General features: G+C 32.3%; 10 protein-coding genes across 10 annotated transcripts; 5 read left to right on the top strand and 5 right to left on the bottom strand.

Annotated features, from left to right (window-relative positions):
* Positions 1-404: 404 nt before the first annotated feature.
* On the top strand, positions 405-1,743 carry FG386_001010 (putative transmembrane protein; the record flags this gene model as incomplete). Its single annotated transcript, XM_067340273.1, has 4 exons — positions 405-576; positions 664-875; positions 935-1,264; positions 1,351-1,743. 4 exons carry the CDS (start codon positions 405-407, stop codon positions 1,741-1,743), a joined length of 1,107 nt encoding a protein of 368 aa, XP_067196161.1.
* Positions 1,744-2,732: 989 nt separating this feature from the next.
* On the top strand, positions 2,733-3,848 carry FG386_001009 (sf-assemblin; the record flags this gene model as incomplete). Its single annotated transcript, XM_067340272.1, has 1 exon — positions 2,733-3,848. The coding sequence occupies one exon, from the start codon at positions 2,733-2,735 to the stop codon at positions 3,846-3,848; it is 1,116 nt and encodes a 371-aa protein (XP_067196160.1).
* Positions 3,849-4,015: 167 nt separating this feature from the next.
* On the bottom strand, positions 4,016-7,062 carry FG386_001008 (uncharacterized protein; the record flags this gene model as incomplete). Its single annotated transcript, XM_067340271.1, has 4 exons — positions 4,016-5,255; positions 5,323-5,444; positions 6,106-6,223; positions 6,278-7,062. The coding sequence occupies 4 exons, from the start codon at positions 7,060-7,062 to the stop codon at positions 4,016-4,018; spliced, it is 2,265 nt and encodes a 754-aa protein (XP_067196159.1).
* A 743-nt stretch (positions 7,063-7,805) lies between these two features.
* On the top strand, positions 7,806-9,080 carry FG386_001007 (26S proteasome regulatory subunit Rpn6-like; the record flags this gene model as incomplete). The annotated part of the gene is made up of 1 exon (XM_067340270.1): positions 7,806-9,080. The coding sequence occupies one exon, from the start codon at positions 7,806-7,808 to the stop codon at positions 9,078-9,080; it is 1,275 nt and encodes a 424-aa protein (XP_067196158.1).
* Positions 9,081-9,166: 86 nt separating this feature from the next.
* Positions 9,167-9,991, bottom strand: FG386_001006 (multi-pass transmembrane protein; the record flags this gene model as incomplete). The annotated part of the gene is made up of 1 exon (XM_067340269.1): positions 9,167-9,991. One exon carries the CDS (start codon positions 9,989-9,991, stop codon positions 9,167-9,169), a length of 825 nt encoding a protein of 274 aa, XP_067196157.1.
* Positions 9,992-10,723: 732 nt separating this feature from the next.
* On the top strand, positions 10,724-13,645 carry FG386_001004 (myotubularin related protein 1; the record flags this gene model as incomplete). Its single annotated transcript, XM_067340267.1, has 1 exon — positions 10,724-13,645. The coding sequence occupies one exon, from the start codon at positions 10,724-10,726 to the stop codon at positions 13,643-13,645; it is 2,922 nt and encodes a 973-aa protein (XP_067196155.1).
* Positions 13,646-14,361: 716 nt separating this feature from the next.
* FG386_001003 (uncharacterized protein) lies at positions 14,362-15,951 on the bottom strand (the record flags this gene model as incomplete). Its single annotated transcript, XM_067340266.1, has 1 exon — positions 14,362-15,951. One exon carries the CDS (start codon positions 15,949-15,951, stop codon positions 14,362-14,364), a length of 1,590 nt encoding a protein of 529 aa, XP_067196154.1.
* A 181-nt stretch (positions 15,952-16,132) lies between these two features.
* On the bottom strand, positions 16,133-17,236 carry FG386_001002 (endopeptidase; the record flags this gene model as incomplete). Its single annotated transcript, XM_067340265.1, has 2 exons — positions 16,133-17,053; positions 17,114-17,236. 2 exons carry the CDS (start codon positions 17,234-17,236, stop codon positions 16,133-16,135), a joined length of 1,044 nt encoding a protein of 347 aa, XP_067196153.1.
* Positions 17,237-18,007: 771 nt separating this feature from the next.
* On the bottom strand, positions 18,008-18,985 carry FG386_001001 (archeo-eukaryotice exosomal RNAse PH; the record flags this gene model as incomplete). Its single annotated transcript, XM_067340264.1, has 1 exon — positions 18,008-18,985. The coding sequence occupies one exon, from the start codon at positions 18,983-18,985 to the stop codon at positions 18,008-18,010; it is 978 nt and encodes a 325-aa protein (XP_067196152.1).
* A 472-nt stretch (positions 18,986-19,457) lies between these two features.
* Positions 19,458-21,470, top strand: FG386_001000 (uncharacterized protein; the record flags this gene model as incomplete). The annotated part of the gene is made up of 1 exon (XM_067340263.1): positions 19,458-21,470. The coding sequence occupies one exon, from the start codon at positions 19,458-19,460 to the stop codon at positions 21,468-21,470; it is 2,013 nt and encodes a 670-aa protein (XP_067196151.1).
* Positions 21,471-21,853: the final 383 nt, after the last annotated feature.

Genomic DNA, 21,853 nt, shown 5'->3' with positions numbered 1-21,853 from the left:
CTTATAGTTTGACATTTTCAAGTACAGTGGTGTTTCCCGCCAAATATCAGCTTTGTGTGAACTGATTTAATCAAGAGTGAAAGTAAAAAGGGACCTTGAGTTACAGAAATTAACAAAATAATAAAAAGGGAGAGAAGAAAACACACAGAATAAGAGGATATTGTAACGGTATTTATACACAAAAAACTAGTTTGTATGAGAAGCATATTTTGTCTTTAAGTAAATTTAATAAAAACTGAATAGCATAGCGACCAATAATAAAAATGGTTCGATAATTAATAATATTTAACAGATAAAAGTTGCAAAAAGCGAACATTGAAGTTTATTCACTGATTTTGCATCCTTGTTATTTTTATTTTGTGCATTTAAAAATAAGGAACGCAGTATACATTTAAACATATAAAATGAACTTTAAGAACGTAGTCAATATAAATTCTAAGAAAGTAATATGTTTTGTGACACTATTTCTTTTAATTGGAATAACAATTTCAGTTGGGAATGGAGAGGTATCAGGATCAGGAATAGGAAAAAGTGGTTTTGAATTTCAAGAAATTAATACAAGTTCAAGGAGTTCATGTAAGTTTATAAAAATTAGAAACAAATAAAAAAGTATATTGAGCTTAATATTAAAAATCCAAATATTTATTTTTTTAATATAAATAGGTTATGATGTTGCAACATATTTGAGTCAAACAATGCAGGAAACACCACCATCAGTACTCGGTTATTTTGAGCTAATAGATTGTTTGGAGAATCCAGATTATAGTAAAGATTTGGAAAATAAGGCAAGATCAGCGGTGGAAAGTATGGACAATATACTACAGGAGATTCCTGTTCAGTTCATAGATACATTGTTTTATACGTGTACTGTTAAGGTAAGTTTAGATGCAAATAAGGGAGGAGAATACTAATTAGTTTAAATTTTAATCAATAGAAAATCGATACATTATTGACAGCATTGATAAGAAACGGTTTATTTTATGCGACTAGGGAGCTGATAATTAGAAAAATATATGGAATCCAACATTTATTGCACGCTAGAGACTCAAATAAGGATAATGTTTTACACTTAGCAGTAAGGGCGGAATCAACCAATATTATTGATTTAATGTGGAAACACATGAATACCCAAATAAGACTATTATTGGAAGAAAAAAACTATGACAGTCAAAGACCTGTGGATCTTTCTGAAGAGATGAGATGTTCAACATGCACCATAAGACTTAAAGAGATATATAGAATTACATCACAGGCTCATTTGCCGGTAAGTTCCTTATTACTTAAATGAAAATTTTACTAATTTAATTCAAATTTATCATTTTTTATTGACATTGTAAATCAAACATAAAGGAGTTGCCACCTCCACCGCCAATACCACACATTCCTGAGTTAGAAATACTGAAGCGAAAGGAGGACAAGAATAGGGCAAGCAAAAAGGCAGTTAGTGAACACAAGAAAGAACAAATAAACAAGGAAGAGTACAATGGTGAAGAGGGATCAGAAGAAAAAAGCACTGGGAAAAGAAGTAGAAAACTTAAATCAAAAGGGGTAAATGGGTACGAACCGCTTTACAGCGAGCATGATTATTCTAAATTGCACAACAAAGGTTATATTGACGTTAACGGAATGGTGTCTAGCGATCAAAAAAAAGGTATACTAGACAAAAACATGATTATGACAATAGTGTGTTTTGTTTCGTTCATCTTATTACTGATATCATGTTTTTGCCTTGTTAAGAAATAATCTCAATTATTACATGTTCGATACCTATTGCCGCCAACTGGCGCCCAGTGGTGATCTCTAAATTGTAATTGTTTTGAATACTAGTAAAATTTAGATACTGTGATGCTTATCTAAATTTAATATGTTTCCTTATTCAGTTTCTGAAGACGCATTTAACTAATTGTTTTAATTCCGGATTGTGTGCAACCTTACTTAGTTCAAATGCTTGCATGCTTCTCGTGTAAGCTGCACTTATTTCCTCGAAACTGTCATATTTTTAAATGAAAATTTGTCCCTTGAAAGCGTCTGTTATAGGCAGTATTAACTGCAAGCGTTTTATCCCTATTTTTTATTTTATTTTTTTAATAAAACTAATCTATTGTTTTGCAAGTACACTTAAAATGTAGCGAGTTGGGCGCCAACCATGTTTTTTTCTTTATTTTTTCTCACATGATTAACTTACTGATAGGGCAAGAGCACTTTTAAATTAACGTTTTATTCTGTAAAATAAAGAACAATTTAAAGGGAGCTTCTGTGTTTAGCAGTTTCAGTTTACTCAGCTTTCACGGTTCGACGTTTGCTTTGCAACCGAATTGGACCACATTAATAAATAGAGGACACATAAACGCCATCAAAAGCATAAATAGTGAACAAATAGACGTATGACTAAATGCCACTAAATATATGTTCAGGACACAGATATAGGTGACATATATGTACGTATACTTTAATTTCTGAGACTTATTGATATTAACAGTTGATATAGTATAAGCATACTGGTGAATTTCTGCAATTTGTGTTATCACACAAGCATATTAAAATAAGCAAATATACTGGCACTGGCAGTTCAAAGTGATATGCAAGAAAATATTGAATCCTTCTGTTTTTAACGCAAATAAAAGTTAAGCAAGTTTGGTATAGGATTTAAGGTGTGAGTTGAAATATAAGGTTTCTTAAAAGCAATCAACGTTAGCAGGAACAGAAGTACTAATTAGGCATACAATTTAAGCATGGACATGCTGAACGACAGCAAGCCTTTGTCTTTAACGGGAAACGATATGTTATCTTCCTCAAGGGACTCTGCGAATGCATGTTTGGAATTAAAAACAGACGTTGAAGATATACCGACAAACAATGAGAATGTTTGTTGTTCAACAATAAACAAACAACCGCAGTTATTGAATATAAATTCACCTAGGAGCGAGTCTCTTCAGCTTTCGTTAAAAAATGGGTTGGGTAAGGGTGGTTTTTTGCCATTTATAGGTAATTCAAATAACGTTCAATATACGGGTCAGGGAAAAATTGAAACAATTAGTGGAAACTACACAGGTATAGGTGTATTGAACTCACCAAGTTCAATAATTAGCAATTCTTCTTCGCTCCCACTTTCTACAAAACAGAAATTGGGTCAAATACAGGGACAGTTATTGGGACTTGAGAAGCAGCTTAGGAACGACACGAGGCAAAAAAGAGAGTACGAGGAAAACAGATTCCAAATCTTGAAGGAGAATACGTTAAAGTTGAAAAAGGCAATAGAAAACGAAAATCAACAGAGAAATGAGATACAAGAAAATATGAAAAAAAACTTTGAACAACAATTAACGCGTATACAACAGAAACTGGAGAATATATTTATTGGGAAACTGGATCAACTTTCGGTTGCATGTAAGAGTTTAGATGAAAGACTTTCTATTATAGAGAAGGAAATTATGAATGAAAAATCACAAATACTGGAAGAGTTTGAGCAAAAAAACGAGAATTTATTAAATGAGGTTATGAACGCAAAAGCAATCGCTGAAAGAGAATATCAAATCGCCCAAGAAAAAGAGGAACAAATAAAGTTGTTTTTAAAAGAACTAGAGAGCCATGTAGAGGACGAGATTAATAAGGAAATAAATAACAAGGAGTTGTATCTAAATAACATAAACAACGACTTCAACAGTCTTAAGGACAAAATAGAAAAAAATCAAGATAAATTTCAAAATTTTGTTTTGGAAGAAATCGCTCACATTAAAAATGATATTGCCAAGGAGTCTCAAAATAGGGAAGCTGCTGACGACGATATTGTTCAAGCACTTAATCAATACACAAAAGCACTGCAGGACGTGCTTAAAATAATATGTTAAATCATTTACTTGAATATTATGTTTATTCTGTTAATTTGAAACTATTCATATATTTACGCTAAAATAAAAGTAAATTCATAAGTGAAATCGTACTCAGTCGATTTAAAGATAATTGTGTTTTTAAAAACATCAAACACCAATCTGTATTTTGAGAAAACAATATTGTGCTACTTTCTAATGTCCCACAGTAAACACCTTCCATCATCTCCGCCAGATACAACTCTTAGTATATGGTCACTATCTGAAAAGCCAGAAATATCGTTGCTGTCTGGTTCAATTACTTTGATCGACATAACTCCACTTTTGTGTCCCCTTAGTGTCTTTACGTTTTCACCACTTCTATAGTCCCAAACTCTAATTGTACCGTCCAGACACCCCGTTGTAATCAACGTATTACCACGTCTGCCTCCTCCCCAACATATACCCGTTATTCCGGGCAAAACACCATTTGAATGTTCAAATTCTTCGTGTTTCATTGCGAAGTTAATTCTGTTGTGTTCATAATTCCATATTTTAAGTTCGCCACTCATATCACCTGTGGCTATGAGCGGATCGCTGCTTGTATGGTTAAACTCTAAGCAATTTAATGAATCGCAATGCTCTAAATTTGAACTTAGTATTTTGCCAGTTTCTGTTTGTATTAACGAAAACAACCCATTCGTCAGTCCAACTGCAACGATTGGAGTTTCCCTATGACACTTCAAAGAAACAACGCCAATGTTATCGTTTAATATTGATTCTTTGTCGATAACAACACTTTCAACTAGGTTTTTCTTGCTTATTTTGTGAACACTCGCGCCATTCTTCGGATTCCATATTATTACACTCCCATCCAATGATCCCGTACATACTAATCTGCCGTCATTTGTGAAGTCACCGCACGTCACGCTGTCACTATGACCAGACAAAACCGAGAGCACATTGCCCTCCGGAAGCATCCATAGCCAACTTGTTGTGTCTAACCCACCACAAAGCAAGCACGGGCCTTTAGGATGCCATGTTATGTATTCCAATTCGTCAGAAGGACCTTCTAAAACGTTTAATAAAGCACCGTAGTTGTTGTTTTCGTTGCCGTATATCCTCACTGTACCTTCACAACCGGCAGTCGCAAAGTACCTCCCGTCCTTTGAGTATGATACACATGAAACGGTATCTAAGTGACCCTCGAAAACATTTATGTAACCTATATTCACTCTTTCCTCGCCGCCTATAGTTTTGGTTGGCAGATTTGATATATATGCTTTATCATCGCATCCGCCAAACAACACATAACCTCTTCTAACCGGGTCAACATCTATGCAACATACTGGAGAATCTATTTCTATAAGCGTTCCCGATGACTCGTCTATTACATTAAAAAACGGTATATCCTCTTCTTCATCCTCATTCATATACTCATCCCCTTCCCTAGCAAGAAAAGCAAAATCGGAGCAAGTTTCATTCACTGTTGATGTGCATGCCAATATTAACTTACCTTTCCTCTATTTCGTCTGCAGGCAGTACAATTATCTGTTCCTCGTCTAAAGTCTCAAACTCTTCACTTGAAGCGTCAGAATCTACGTCCATTATTGGATTTGGGTCTTTTGCGTGTTTATGCTCAAATTCACAATTCCGCGTCCAGAGCCTTTGCGTATTATTTTTCTGACGTACAGTGACAATCATAACCTGTTTTCGGCATTTTTCAAAGTCTTTTGCTGTACCCGCCATATTATTCCCCTTAATAACCCTTTAGTGATTGCATATACATGTGTTTTCTAAAAGGCTTTATTTAGAAAATGAGGGCGCCTGAGCGCCAATATTCCTGTCCGTTCTCCCCCACTTAACTCGGTGTACTGTAGGTGCGAAGATGAACAAGCCTCAGCTTTGACTCACCTCTCTGAGCAGGCTCCCCTTTGGTTACGGACCGAATTCGTTCTTGTTTCCACTGCGTTTACCTGACAGGTCAAGCCCTGTACCAGCCTGTCCGCTTTGTTTGCCGGCGCCTGTCTGGTCCGCCAGAAGTGCATTTACGAAAAGCACTGGATGTGAAAATTGTGCTAAAAGGAAACATCTATGCGTGGTCTGAAGCGAGACCGATTATCGCAGCGACCAGAGGAGCGGGTTGATGATGAAGAGGGAAAAGAGGGAGTTTATTCTCGGCTAATTTTAACACAGATAAGTTAGGTTCGGGGACTGTTGACTGCAGAAGTGAGTTGTTTTGTTACGGCTCAGAATCCACACAGGTGAGTAAGTTTGAGAAATTGCAAATGAAGAACACCTCTGAGGAAATATAGGAAACCCCACATGATTTCACTATTTCCGGATTAACTATTATGAACACGTTCGAGGACAACTCGCCTGGATTTGTTGAGATAATATTCGAGGTTTTTATCCATCTGATAATTAGGAGTTAATTTGTGCCGAAAGATGAAGGCTTCACACAAACTTACTTTGAGTGATTTAGTACGAATTTACAAGGATGGGAATTATGATGGGAGAAGAGAAAGTTACCGTCTAGTTTATGCGTTATTTTTCCAGTAATAACAGTTGAGTATCTTGTTATCGAAAGCCTTTCTACGTAAAGAAAAGCAATTCTGTCGTTTTCTTCTCGGTTGCTATCATTAAAGTAATAAGACAAAAAGCTTTTCTCTGCGTCATTTGAGTAAAATATAGACAAAAGCAAGGTTAGCTCTTTTATACTCAATAGTTTGATTGGTGATAGTGGGGTGTATACGCTCGGAATGAAATTAATTGCATTAAATTGCCCGCATCTATCGTCTCCGTTCTCGCTTTTCCTCCTTAACTTAATCATTTCTCCTCTAAGTTTGTTTATTCTGTACAAACACAATTCGTTTTCGTCCGTTTTTAGTCTAAAATAATTTAATATTTTGTCTCTAAAATAAGTGTTTTCAATATTTCTTTGTCTTTTACGAAACGGGGAGAACACGTCATTTTTGACGTATTCTCCATAGTCGCTTTCCTTTACTGAAGAATAACAAGTTAAAACTGTGTTTCTCATTTGTTCTGCAACACTGGTTATTTGCTTGTTTGAGTCATTGGCATTATTTTCCGTATTACTCGAATTGCGTTCGCAATTGAGTTGGCTTTCGTTCTCTATACCTGACTTTAACACCCTGTACTTGTTAAATTTTGGTATTTTCTTAATTTGGTTCCTCAGAGAGTCTATTATTAAGGATGAATCGTTTGACGGCTTTGTTTCATTCTCGTTTTCCATTTTCCAACGAATGCGGAAAATAAAGTTCACTACTGTTGGTAGTCAATTAGAAGTCGCTGCGTGATTGAAGCTATTACTCCTTAAAAAGAGGCCAGACTTTACTTTGGTGCATACTAATTAATGCAAATCTTCAACGTGAACACTTGAATCCACTCTTTTGAGAAGCAATTATTTATCTTGTCTGATACGGCAATGTGAACGATGAATCAAGCACTGAGTTGACCCATTTTGAGTGCATAGCTGCCAAACCCCATTCTCTTTTCTAAATTATAAGACACACATAGGTCTAAATGAGTTCAAATATGCTTTCTTTAACTCAGTATGCCGTTTTGGGGCGTTTTAGTGGGGTTAAAAATAAAACCCCTATGGCGCCTAAAGCCTCGCGGATGCTAATATACACTTGTGTATGTATATATATATATATATATATACATATATATATACATACATACATATGTAAATATATAAATATAAACATATGTATTTTGACCCTTTGGAGCGAGGAAAAATAATATATACATTCCAATAAACGAAGAAAGTAGCTTGAGGTTGTTATTGTATACAACATTCCTGGTCACCTCTATCGAGCTAAAGAGGGAAGTTGAGTCCACAGCTCTTGTGTGGAAAATTGACGGCCATAGATATTCAAATTTACCGAATAGCTGCCTTCGTAGCCCTGCGCGTACTGCCTCTCTCATAGATTTGAATGGTAGATTAAGGGATTAAAGCATATCTGAGCGAGGATGAGCACCGATTTAACAGAAAAATACAACAGGGCGAAATCAAACGCAGACACTGATTACAACGCGTCCATAAAAACGCTGCTTGAAATAATAAGATCAAGCAATATAGACGAAGTAGAAGATGGAATAAAGCTGCAAGAGCAGTCGATATACCTACTAGGCGAAATATACGTTAAGAGGAATATGGCGGACGAACTTAAAAAACTGATAGATATAATTAAGCCAATAATTGGAAACTTGCCAAAGGCAAGAGTGGCAAAAATAATAAGGAATTTGATGGACATGATGGCGAAAATACCAGATACTGAAAAACTGCAAGAAGATTTGTGTTTGGAATGCATTCAGTGGTGTGTAGATGAGAAAAGAACGTTTTTGAGACACAGAATAACGGCGAGATTGGCAATGGTATATCTAAACGCAAGCATGTTTATGAAGGGTTTGGAACACATTGAGAATTTAATAAAGGAAGTAAAAAAAGTTGACGACAAGATACTGCTGGTTGAAATATACTTGATAGAAAGCAAATTGGAATATAGAATAAGAAACATACCAAAGTCAAAAGCAGCACTGACTGCAGCGAGAACAAACGCTAATTCAATACACTGTCCTCCGCTGCTGCAGGCAGATATAGACTTGCAATCCGGAATAATATTGGCAGACGAGGGCGACTACAAGACTTCATTTTCGTATTTCTATGAGGCATTTGAGGCCTTTAATATTGCAAATGACGAAAGGGCACTTTGTTCGCTCAAGTATATGTTATTGTCGAAGATAATGTCCCAACAAACAAGCAACATATCTTCGTTGTTGTCCGGAAAGAACAAGATAAAGTTTCAGAATAGAGAGATTGAAGCTTTAAGAATGGTTGCTTCTTGTTACGAGAACAGGTCTCTAAACATGTTTGAGGAGGTGCTTGAAAAATATAAGGACGAGTTGACCAGTGATTTAGTTATAAACAAACACATAAGCGATTTATGCGAGAATTTAATGGAACGAAATATAAATAGAATTTTGGAGGCTTATTCCCACATTGAGATATCAAAACTGTCTGATTTCTTGCGATTACCATTTGAAAGAGTGTACAACAAAGTTATAGACATGATATTAAACAAAAAAATTCATGGTAATATAGACCAAAAAACAGGGATACTAACATTGTTTGACGAGAATTCAGATTCGTCATTTAATTCAATGGTTGACAACTTAATATTAACATTTGGAAATCTATCGAACGTCGTTGATTTGTTATACGAGAAGGCGTCAAAGACGGTTTGAAACTAAATATTCCAAGTAAAACTCACCTACTATGTATTTTGAATATAAAAAGTCCGAAAAATAGAGATTATCGAGTTGAGTAGTATTTAATCGTTGCCTAGTCTAAAGCCTCTTCCAGTAAACGCCTGGGGTTGAGAGGGATTTCTGTTGAATGCACTGGAAAAACCGTTGTTACTCGTAAATCTGTTGTTTGCGTTTATGACATTTGGATGACCACTGAGGTCGGAAAAGTCGTATATGTACTTTTTAACAATGTCAGAGGTATAATCAACAAATTTGTTTATATATATTGGGGTAACGTGGATGAAACTGTTATTGTTGTTTTCGTATATAATGTCCCTTGTATAGTAGTACGAGTGTCCGGCAAGGAGTCCAATAATGTCGTCTATCATGGAGTTCCCCGTGAGGACGTCAAGGAAAATGAGGGCATAGGGGAGCTGATAGGCCTGGAGGGTGAATCCCCAGATATTAACCAGCGAAGTCGGGAATTTTTTGCTCCAATAGTATATTATCGCAAATATAAGTGAAGATCCACTTATTCTTTTGCCTGTGGGATACTCAAATGCGGTCCCGATGATATTTATGATTGTCATTAGACACAATATAAAGTACAAGTACGCTCCTGAGGAGGAACCGAGGGTTCCGCTTTTCTCGAGCTTAGAGGAGAACGAAGTAAACATCCATTGACTCATTATCCATCCGAGACTAAACGGTCCAATGAAGAAAAAATTGGTGACGAATCTCCAAATCTGGACTTTTTTAATTATTAGTTCCCAGTCAAATATTATATTCCATGGATTTAGAAGTCCAAATACACTGAAAAGTGTAACGAAGAAAGTTATCGTCAGCATGCTCCTGGATATAGGTGGTAGGTTCTTGTACCATCCCTGTGGGGACGAGTCATTAAACATTTTTAACGAATCGTGTCTATTTCCCGTATTTGCGCTTCTCGTGTTGCTGCTTTCAGACCTTCTTCTACCCGTCAACTCAAAGTGTTTGTGAAATTTGTTCCAACTGCGGCTTCCGTACGCCAACTGGAGTCTACGATCTTCAGAGCACCTTGTTGCTTTTCCTTAGCAAATACAATACTATCTTGTGTGTAGGCAGTCTGAATGTATTGCGTTCCTTCTTTTATTCTCAGATTTTAAGCATGAAGTGACGAGGTTTATGCAAAAAACAATTTTCTGTACTAAATCACATTAATGCTTAACCAACGAAAAAGGTAACTAAACTAAGGTAAACACGCCAAAGTATATTATATGGTAGGGGGAAAACCGGTATGGTATAATATAAAATTGAATTGCTACCTTTGGCGCCAACCCCTTGGTAATTTAATTTAAAATAAACAGAACGTGGCAGCGAAATAGCGAATATAAAATGAAATAAATGATAGTTTACGCGTTTGAGTATTAGAGGATAAGTGGGAGTGGATGATATCTTCATAGACAGAAGCAAGATTGAGAAAACACAGGTTGTACGCATAGTTAAGTTGTATGCAGCAGCTGGCGAAAACCTATAGGTTTTATTATTTGTTTATCATTTCTATTATATATAGTTTAAGCTTTGCTTAAAGTTATGAGACTGAGTTTCGCTATTTATTAGTTCTCAATCCGGATCTAACTTGTGGTTTTGAACGGATAAAAATGAATTTAGACGTGAATAATCGTGATTTGGATATAAATATAACTCAAAATGAATGTGATATATCAGAGGCGAGAGGAAACGTGGGCTCAAAAGTAAATCTTAAAGTAATAGAGTCCGGTAATGACCCACTTTCAATCTATAAAACTTCATCTGGAAGCGCAAATACCCTTAGCGATAACTTGGTTGTGTATGAGGAATCTGAAATTAGGGCCTCTAATACTCACAAGATTGAGTATAACTGTGATTTGGTTGCGGAAAACACACAAAGTATTAGAAAAAATGAGTGCAGCTCCAAGTCATTGGAGGACTTGTCCTTATTTGAGTCTTTTGATTCTAATTTTAATCTAAATAAAGATTTGGGTCTAACTAATATAAGTGATAAAGTAGCTTCTTGTGGGTTAAATAGCGGTTTAAATGTTAGTGACAGTGTGAGAAATACAACTAACACCATTATTAATTCAAACAGTAATGCAGGACGTGTATCTGGTCTTTTTTCGTCACTGGCAAGTACGGTAACTCAAAATATAAGCTCTCAAATTCAGAATGCACTAAGAGAAACGACAACAAACATGATAAATAACGGTAATTTAAAAAGCAGCAATAAGAACAAGAGCAATAGTGAACTGCTTAAATGGAGTGATGTATTGGCAATAATAAACAAGAATAGAAATACACATTTGAATATGAATATCAAAAAAAACAGCGACTCTATAGAAATATTGGGAATAAATAAATCGGAGTCTGAATCGATATCTAAGACTATGAATTTGGCATTGTACCCGGGAGAGACTATAAAAATGTTTTATAAAGAATGTGGAATATCTACCAAATACGGTCTTCCAAATCCCATATATGGTTCATTTTTAATCACAAATTATAGGATAATACTCGCACCTCTTTATGAAAAAGGCGAGAATAACAGATTTTTTAACATTTTAAGAAGACAATCATTGATGTGGATGTACAAATCCGGTTTCTTTTATATACCAATTAATTCTATAAGTAAATATTCATTAAATTCAATTAATGGCATTAATGTTATTGCTAATTTTTTTTATTCTAGTAGCAACTCACTTGATAATGCAGAAGACAGGACAGAGGATGCAAAAAAGGATGAAATTGATGTAGTTGTTGGGCCGGGACAGGGATTTTCATCAAAAAAAGGTAATGTAAACAACTATTATAGCAGTTTTCCGTGTTTGTTAGAGGTTTCAACTAGGGACTTGAGAGACGTACAGATACTTATAGTTCAAAGCGATAAGGAAAAAAGATTTTTGGAGAACTACATGAATAAAATTATAAATGAGACTATATCAGACAACTTTTTTTGTTATGCAGCTTATAGAGGAAAAAATGGCGTCGAGAAGCTTTTTGAGTTTGACGTTGTGAGCGAGTATAAAAGAATGGGTTTAGATTTAGAGAATAAAGAACTTAATAGAAATAATGGTAATTTGTCTTGCTTTCCTCTAAGGATATCACGCGTTAACTTTAACTATGAACTTTGCAATTCCTATCCAGAAATACTAATAGTTCCAAGGGATATATCTGACAACCAGTTAATAGCGGTATCTAGTTTTAGATCTAAAAATAGAATTCCTGTGCTTAGCTGGACTAACCCGAATCTAAAATGCACATTATGGAGATCAAGCCAACCAAAGTCAGCATTCAAACGTTGTTTTGAGGATGAATTGCTAATAACAACCATATCAAAGTATTATTATGCCAACAACAGTAAGGACAAAAACTTCACAATATATGATGCAAGACCAAAGCTAAACGCTTACGCGAACAAAGCGACTGGAGCTGGATTTGAGAATATAGATAACTATCCATACTGTAAATTAGAGTTTTTAAATATTGAAAATATACATAAAGTGCGTGATTCTTGGAACAAGATGGTGTTGGTTGTGCAAAAAATATCAAACTATAATAGTTATTGTTCATGCAAATCTGACAATAAGCACTTTTTAAATGAGTACATACTAGAATTAAACAATAAAAAAGATGAATATAATGACACTGATATTAGTTATCATATCAGTTTACTGGATAAAGTTACATTTAATGAAAATAATAGCATTGTTGGTATTAAACTTTATTCAGATATAGATTCTACTGGTTGGTATGACTTAATAAGCATGATTTTAATATCTTCTAATAAAATAGTAAATCAACTCATTAACTCTAAAGGTGTTCTTGTACACTGCAGCGACGGATGGGACAGAACATCACAGCTAACAGCTCTTTCTATGATTTGCATAGATCCGTATTATAGAACTATTAAAGGATTTATTACTCTTATTGAAAAGGAATTTGTAACTGTAGGACACAAATTCCACTCTAGGTACGGAACTTTGGGACTGAATCCACCAAGTGATAGCGAGAGTGAAAGATCTCCTATATTCTTTCAGTGGTTGGATTGCATTTACCAATGCATTGTTCAATTTCCGAATGAATTTCAATTTAATCAAAATCTTCTTCTATTTATTGCTGAACAAATAAATAATTCACTGTTTGGAAATTTTATTTGTGATAATGATTGCGAAAGAAATTCTATTAATTCAAAAAATCTTACTTTATCTTTGTGGGACACCATTTTAAAACATTCAAATGAATTTTACACTAATTATAGCAACGGCTACAATGATAAATTATCATCAAACATTAGTGTCAGCAATGACTACTCCCCACCAATAGGCATTAATTCAAACATATTCTATCATTCAGGATTTGTAAACATAAATTACAAATATAATTCAATATTGTCTTTGAATGACGGAAATAATAATAAACAAGAATACTTTAATGAAAAGCTTATTAATCGCGATAATATACTTATTTTAGACCCGACTTCAATTAAAATAAAGCCGTGGTTGCAATTTTGGTTTAAATTCTCGCCTTTATGTCTTAGAACTATATAGTATTTACTTATGTATTGAAACACGGTATCTGAGTTATCCATAATATACTTGATATTATGCTATATCAAAACGTTTTTTTCCGACTTAAGCATGTTTAGAACAAATTCCTCCTCCCACACAATTCAGTCGTAAAACATATAAATGTAAATTGCAATATTTATTCGTGTATCAACATAAATACATGCGTCTTGAGATACTTTAATGAAGATAGAAACTAAATGGCGTCTAACAAACTGTGAAAATCACGTACAATCGAAAAACAAAAGTAAAACTACAATAAACAATACCAAACATAGGCAAATTAATTCAAGAAAAACAGACATTTATTATTTAGTTCTTTCTGTGCATCACCAATATTTATTTACTTCTTATTATAACTGTTTTCCCGGGACGTGCGGTGTGTAGGAGCTATAGTCTAGCGGTAGGACCCCGGATTTTGATTCCGGTAGCCTGGGTTCGATTCCCAGTAGCTCCTGTTTTATCGTCTTAATATTTTAAATTGCGAATATTTCGATTCGAAAATCTGATATCTCGTCTTAAAAGATAACACTAAATTGTAGTAAATGGGTTTATGTGAGTTATTATTGACAATAAATATTCGTTTTGGTTGATTATAGGTCTAAGGATGTGTTTCAACAAAAGAAAAAAATTTATTCTTTAATTGTTGATTTTACTACAAATGATGTTAAAAGGTACACACTATTTATAAATAAGTTTTAAATGACATTTAATACATCTAACTGTACAATACTTACTTCTAACTTGTGATCTTTCTCTTTTGGGAGATATTTAACGATTAAATCTCCAAAACTAGGATTTGTTCTCCCAAAATCACCATGGATAAATTCTTTGATGTACGTTCCTGCCTGTGTTTTTAAATATAAAATAAAGTAATTTTGATTTATTTCAACTATTTTTACAATCACAATATGTCTAACTCTATCCATATTTACTCTTCTATGCAATACCCTTATTGGTGTTCTTTGACTAATAGAAACTGGAATATTTAGCATTCTATCTGATAAAATTTGGTAATCCCTATTAGATAGTGAAGTTGGTGAGTAACATACGCAGACATATGACTTTTCTTTCTCGCTAACCTGTTTATTCATTTTATTTACTGTAAATATATCGGTAATTTCCAAAGAACTTAATATCACTCTTGATTTAGACAGCAACTTCACATTTTTTGTGTATTCATCTGTGAAATCTTTTATTGAACGATAGTAGCTTTTTTCACAATTATTTGAATTATAAAGCTCAACATTACTGTAAAATAAGTGATAATTATCGGAAATACCACTTATTTCAACAGCAAATGGTCTTCCTAATTTATTCCCTTCATCATAAACTAAACTATCACCTTTAAAATTTCTGGATATATCAATTCCAAGCATTCTAACATCAATATCCTCCCTTCCTGAAGAAGAAAATGTAATATTAGAAAACTTAACCATACCTAACAAAGAATTTTCAAGTAACTCTTCAATAGAAGTGTCGACTATTACATTATCGTCTTTATGGCTCCATTTTGATTGAGATATTCTTCTAGATAATTTAATATAACGTCCAGTCATGTAAACGTTTTTCCATTTAAAATTAACTGAAATTCTAAATATTAAATTACTATAATCTTTAAAATCAGAATTTGTATTATTATCAATTTGATTATTTGGTATTTTTGTTGAAAATGAAAAGTTAATAAACAAGTCACTTTCTTGATTAAGAACCACATTATTTGTTTGGTTAATTAGCAATTGTCTCAAACAACTTTTTAAAGTATTATTCGAACTAATTTCTTTATTTTCTCTTAATTCTGAGCTTAATTCTATAGATATTCCAAAATCTTTTATTTTATACATGCTATCGCCATTAACTGCCTCGTTCAAAATCAACGTAAAAATATCTTTTATATAAATACCATTGTCGGCAGTGTGGCTATGACTATAGTTTTTATTTTTTATATTATTCATATTTTTTTTTTTATATATATGAAAAGTAAAACCAGTATTTAAAGGTTGATCATCCCTGCCACAAGCTACCGTAGATCTTTTATTGAAACGCCTCCTTTTCGTTTTTAATACTTCATTTGGGACTTTTTCAATATAAAAAATTCTATGATTATCTATTAAAAGTAAATCACTGCATAAACTACATTTTTCATTAATTATATTTTCGCCTATATAAGTATTAAAATCTTTGTCTTTACATGAATTCCCACATAGACTGTTATCATCGCCAAACTTTACTTTATTTGTTCTTAAATTACATCTCCAACAGTAATAAGGAGAGTCACTTTCATCCATTTATGTTACTATTTTAAATTAAATATTGCAAGCCATGATTTCTAATAAAAAGCGGTACCTTTTAATTGCTATTTTAGGTATTCATGTATTTAAAGCAGCTAAGAAATCAAAAAAAGTAAAAAATAACAATATTAAGATATTGATGTTTTGAAACATTAGTTCCTTGTTAACACTGGTTAAATCATTCTCTCCACAAAACTTCAACCTGATCTGTCCTGTATCTTTGGGATACAGAAGAATTTTCAATATGTGTGACCTTACCTTTAGAGTATTCCAATATACCAGTATGTGCTATCATTGCACCATTGTCTATACAATAACTGTCATCCATACTGCAAACTTTAGCCCCCCTCTCATGTGCCATTATTTCCATCATCTGAATTAATCTTAAATTGCAACCTACACCACCAACTAACAGTACTGAATCAGAATTAACTAGACTCATTGCTCTTTCAGTGACTTCTATTAACATTGAAAATAATGTTTCTTGTAGTGAAAAGCAAAAATCGTGGTAAAACAACTTTAATTTCAATTCATCGTCCTTATATTCGTCTTGTTTATTCTCAATTAATTCTTCACCATGTGTTAAAATTCCAGAAAAAGATAAATCCATACCCTTAACTACATATGGCAATGGTATTAAATTTTTACCTTGTTTTGCCATTTGCTCAATATGATAACCTGCTGCAGGATAATTATCTAATTTCATTAATCTTGCAAATCTATCTATGCAATTCCCGATTGCAATATCTAATGTTTCACCTAATATTTTATATCTTTTATTTGCATATCCAATAATCTGAGTATTCCCACCAGATGCATATAACACTATTGGATTGTCTGCATTCGTAACCATCCTCCCCATCTCTATATGTGCTACACAATGATTTACACCTATTAGCGGTTTATTCCAAAGTCTACTTAATACTCTTGCAACCAGTGCACCAACAGATAATGGAGCTCCCATTCCTGGTCCTTGTGTAAATGAGATTATGCATATTGAGTTCCTATCTAATCCAGATTCAGCTAATGCTTCTTTAACTAATTCCAATATATTATTTCTGTGAAAATCTGCCGTTTCGTTTGGTAAAAACCCAGATCCCTATTATGTAATCGTTTAAGTATTTGTTAAAAAGTCTATTATCACAGTCTTAAAACTTACTGGTTTTCCCACGAATGTTCTTTTCACATTAGATAGTATTTCGCCTTTTGATGTAACTATCCCTACTCCAACCTTATTTGCACTTGATTCAATTCCTAGTGATATAATTCGTTTTTCATTCATTGAAAATATAAGTGCAAATATATGATATAATGCATATAATTTATTCCGTTAACCTTGATTTGGTATTAATACTACCTCTAATTGTGTACTTGTTATTTCGTATAAATATTTGTGCTTAATGTTTATTACCTTTCTTGACTAAAAGTCTATGGAACAATTCCAAGGCGCTCACTCGTTTAAATTGTCTGGTAAATACTAGTGAATTTTCATATAGCGTATAAAAATTCAAGCTTTGCTTAGCCTTTATTGCTTTGACACAAACAAATTATGTAACATATACACATGCTATATACTCTCCTATTTTACCTACTTATATTCAATACTTTTCCTATCTTTGCTATTTCACAATTTTAAATTAGTTTAAAAAACAAATGAATATTTATTTATTTTTTTCACAAATTATTCAGGTAGATTAAAGTAATTTTTAGTTTCTATAGAACAATTAATGATTAAACACGACTTATAAAGATGCATGTAATTTTCAAATAATTTTAGTACCGGTATATAAAGCAAGTCCACATGCAATTTTTCTTTGAAAATAAACATGGATTTAAAATAATGTAAAAATCATGTTTTAGTTGTTGGTATATGTGATGAAAAAAGATTCAAATATATTAAGTGGTTTATACATGTTAAATACGTTGTCAATAAAATGACATATATACTAATTAACACTAGTAATATTTTGTTTTTCGTTTGATATTTATTAAGTACCAAATAAAGTCAGTTTAAGAGAAAAAGGTTAAGTAATTGAAGGATTATATATGATTATTAAGTGGGAACATTATTACAAATCTTATTATTATCATTATTTTTAATTTCAGCAATCATGTGATCTTTTATTTCATTAACTAAGGCACTACAAGAGGCTTCCGCAAGAGCAAATGCCTCTTCAATTCTAGACTGATCACTGAAAAAACTGCCAACTGCTGACATATAAACTATTTGATTTCTAACAGTACATATTCCGATTTCCAGAGAAGAATAATTATTATTTAATTTATTCAATTCGAAACTGGTTGGGTCTATCAACATAATATATTTATCTTTGGAATGGGTATTACTATCTTTATTATTTGTACGCTCATTAATACAGTCTCCCTTTTTAAAAATATTTTTGAGAGGTGTTGCAATAATTTTTATTGAAGAATAAAGTCCAATTAATTCAATCTGAGCATTACAAAGGGCAAGACAAGAAGCTATAATAGTTGCAGAAAAAGACGATCCATCATCTTCAATTAAGTAAAAATAGCAATCAATTTTATTTCTCCTATATTTATTTTGGCAAACAACAGAGTGAATAATTTTTTCTATAAGTATTGAATTAAGTCTATCATTTGACTTAATATCATTTTGTTGATCATTTTGGTATCTTGAATATTTGGTTTTTGAAACAAAACTATCCTTTTCTCTACAAAAAGATCCAGTGACAAACTCAACAGAAATTGAAAGACCACCATCAGATATATTTTGTTTAGAGATATTTGGTCCATAAACACCACAAAGTACTTTAGTTTTACCCATTGATACATAAGCAGAACCATCTGCTGCTTTAATTACATTTGTACGAATATTTATTGGTCTTATTTCATCAGTTTGACGATTGTCTCTTCTGATGTATCTAGTAACTGGTATACTAAAGCAATCATCCATGTTATCAGAATTTTTAATAGATTCCTCAACAAGAACTGGATAATCTTCAGATATTTTAATCTTAGGCAATGGAGCGAAGGAATCAAATATTACCATCCTTAGCAAATATTATTATATAATTTTCTGAATTCTTGTTTTAATAAGTAAAGTGGTAGAAATATCAACAATTATCACTTTTAGTGACATTTACCTATGTGTTTCAAAAAATTAAATAAATTGTTTATCTTTTTAAACAATTTACAGTCTTAAATATTAGGAGTACAAATACCTTTCTTTTAAACAGTCTCCCGCATTTTGGAGTTTAATTAAAATTTAAAAAAAAAAGTTACCGGTTAATATAAAGCAATGCTAAAATTGTGTTAATATTTAAAGATTACAATTTGAATGATTGTTCAGAATTATTCATTAGTTTCATAAAGATAGCTTGTCGATTTTATTTTTAATAGATATATTATAAGCAAAGCAATAACCTGGTTTACGAAAAATTAAAATTCATTAAACAAAATAAGGCATTATTATTATATATGGTAATTTTCGGCTATTTTTTTAATTAAGATTGTGGGGGATAATGAATAACCTGGAAACTATTTGGTGTTCAAGCAGTTATATACGCCCTTTGGATTGCGATATTGAGGAAGAAAGGAAGTCAATATTGACAGAGTCAATATTAGAAACAGAATATAAGGTAATATCTGCGAGTGAATTGGGTGGTATACCACTTTCGGGAAATGAGAAATTATTTGCTGAACAACATTTGTGGAATATCCCAATAGAAAAATTAAGTGGTTCTCAACATTACATAAATGAATTTGAAAGTAATAGTTTAAGCAAGATACATTATTTAGAAAATGATACTTCAGATGATTCTTCACTTTTTTTTAACAACTGGGGTAGAATAGGACGATTCGTACTATTTTTATATATAACATTTTTATCAATACTTCAAGACATAACTGGAATAGTTATACCAAACTCATTGTATAAAACAGAATTAACTGGTACAAGTTTGCAGGTAATTACAGAAACTCCTTCTGTTTCCATAATATATCCATTATATTGGAAATATATATTGGAACCAACAAGATATGTTATTTCTTTAATATTTTATTTTTTATGGAGAATAGAATTAACATCAATTAGAAAGTTTAATGGCAAAACGGAAAATGAATATTTAGATAATATATGTGAATATGGGAAAGAAGAAATGACATGGATTCCTGGAACTTTGAACTTAATTCACATTATAAATGGTTACGAAAATAACTATTCAGGTTTTAGTATATTTTCAAAACCATCAGAAAATGAAATACGCAATATAAAGGGTATACGTTCGTTTGCAAGAGAACATAAAATTTTGAACAATGTTAGTGATAGTAAGAGTAGCAATAATAATTATTACTTTTATGGTTGTGATGATCCTAATTTAAGCAATAAAAAATACGATAATAAAATAAAATATATTGCAGTTAGACCTATAGGTAATATCATTGCGGTAGGCTATTCAAATTCGTTCTCAATTTGGGAATACAAAATATCTGTTTTAAAAAGTAGTGGATCATTTGGAATGAGTAATTTATCTGGCTCACCAAATTTGAACATTCGCTCATCAATAGATATATTAAACAAAAACGGAGAATGGAAGCTTATTTATCACGTTGATTTATTTAAACTTGGACCGTTGGTATGGTCATCAGATGGGTCTAAATTGTATGTAGGAGATGGGTCCTCAATAAGGGAGTTTACATATTTATACTTATATACAAATGATTCTAAAAAATTAGGATATCAAAATAACTCTGATTTGTTTATAAACAATGGAAGGACGGTTGCAAAAGGCCCAACTATTGCTCACGATTGTGTTTCAATAGCAGTTTCAAACACATTTTCAGTAATAGGTGCAATTTGGGAGGGTGGTTATTTTAGAATATATGATATGTATAGTTGGGAGTATTCAACTGTTTGTCATAAATTTAGCTTTAAAAAAAAGGTATTTTTGCCAAAAGTAATATGTGTAGATAATAAAATAAATGGTGATCTATCTAGTTTTATTTTTGTTGATTCTGAAAGCATATATGAATTACTAATAAATGATCAAGATGACTCTGAAATAAATAACGACCCTAGCAATACTGGTTTTTCTCTTGGAAAAATCAAAAATAATATTAACGATATGATGTTATCTCATTCAACGAATCAAACAAAAGTATATAGTAAAATTCGTTTAAGAGAACTTCCAATTCATTCAAGAAATCGCGAAAAAACTATCTCAGATTTTTGTGTTTCTTTTCAAAGAATGGCAATTATATTCAAAGAGTCAAACATGGTATGGCTGTATTGTTACCTCATGAATTGTTCGAAAAACAGTAAACTAATGCTAATAGGTGTTATTCAGGATTTTGGTATACCATCAAAACTTGCAATGCAAGCAATAGACGAGAATAATTATCTTGTGTCAGGAACATTCTTATCTATAAAATGGAATTTAGAAAATGATTCACACAATTCAAGCAGGCACATAGTCAAAGAAAAAAAAGTTGATTTTATAATTAAAACATATCCACTGTTTCATTATAATATATAATAGTGGTTGTTTGCAGTGAATTAATGATTAATTTCAACTATATATTTATATTTAATTATATACTCTAATATTAAACAACTCACTTTTTTTCAAATATCATTTTGATAAAGCGATTCACTCGTAATCTTTTGTCAACATCAAATACTTATTATTAAATTTGAATAAATACATAAAAAGTTGACAAATATCTATAAGAAAGCATATAAATACTAACGTTTTCTGGACAATATGTTCAGTTTAAACAAATATATACAATTAAAAAGCTAACATTCTTCCAATTACAACATTATAAATCTAACAGTGCCATTGGTAGCTTAATGACTGTGATAAATTTTAAGCTTATTTACGCGCCATTCGGCGGTTAAACAGGCACAATATAAAGA

Source organism: Cryptosporidium ryanae (assembly GCF_009792415.1).
Source record: "Cryptosporidium ryanae isolate 45019 chromosome Unknown contig_19, whole genome shotgun sequence".
In the NCBI taxonomy this organism is placed as follows: Eukaryota; Apicomplexa; class Conoidasida; order Eucoccidiorida; family Cryptosporidiidae; genus Cryptosporidium; species Cryptosporidium ryanae.
The sequence above is the reverse complement of the archived record's forward strand: the minus strand, read 5'-3'. Positions and strand labels throughout refer to the sequence as shown.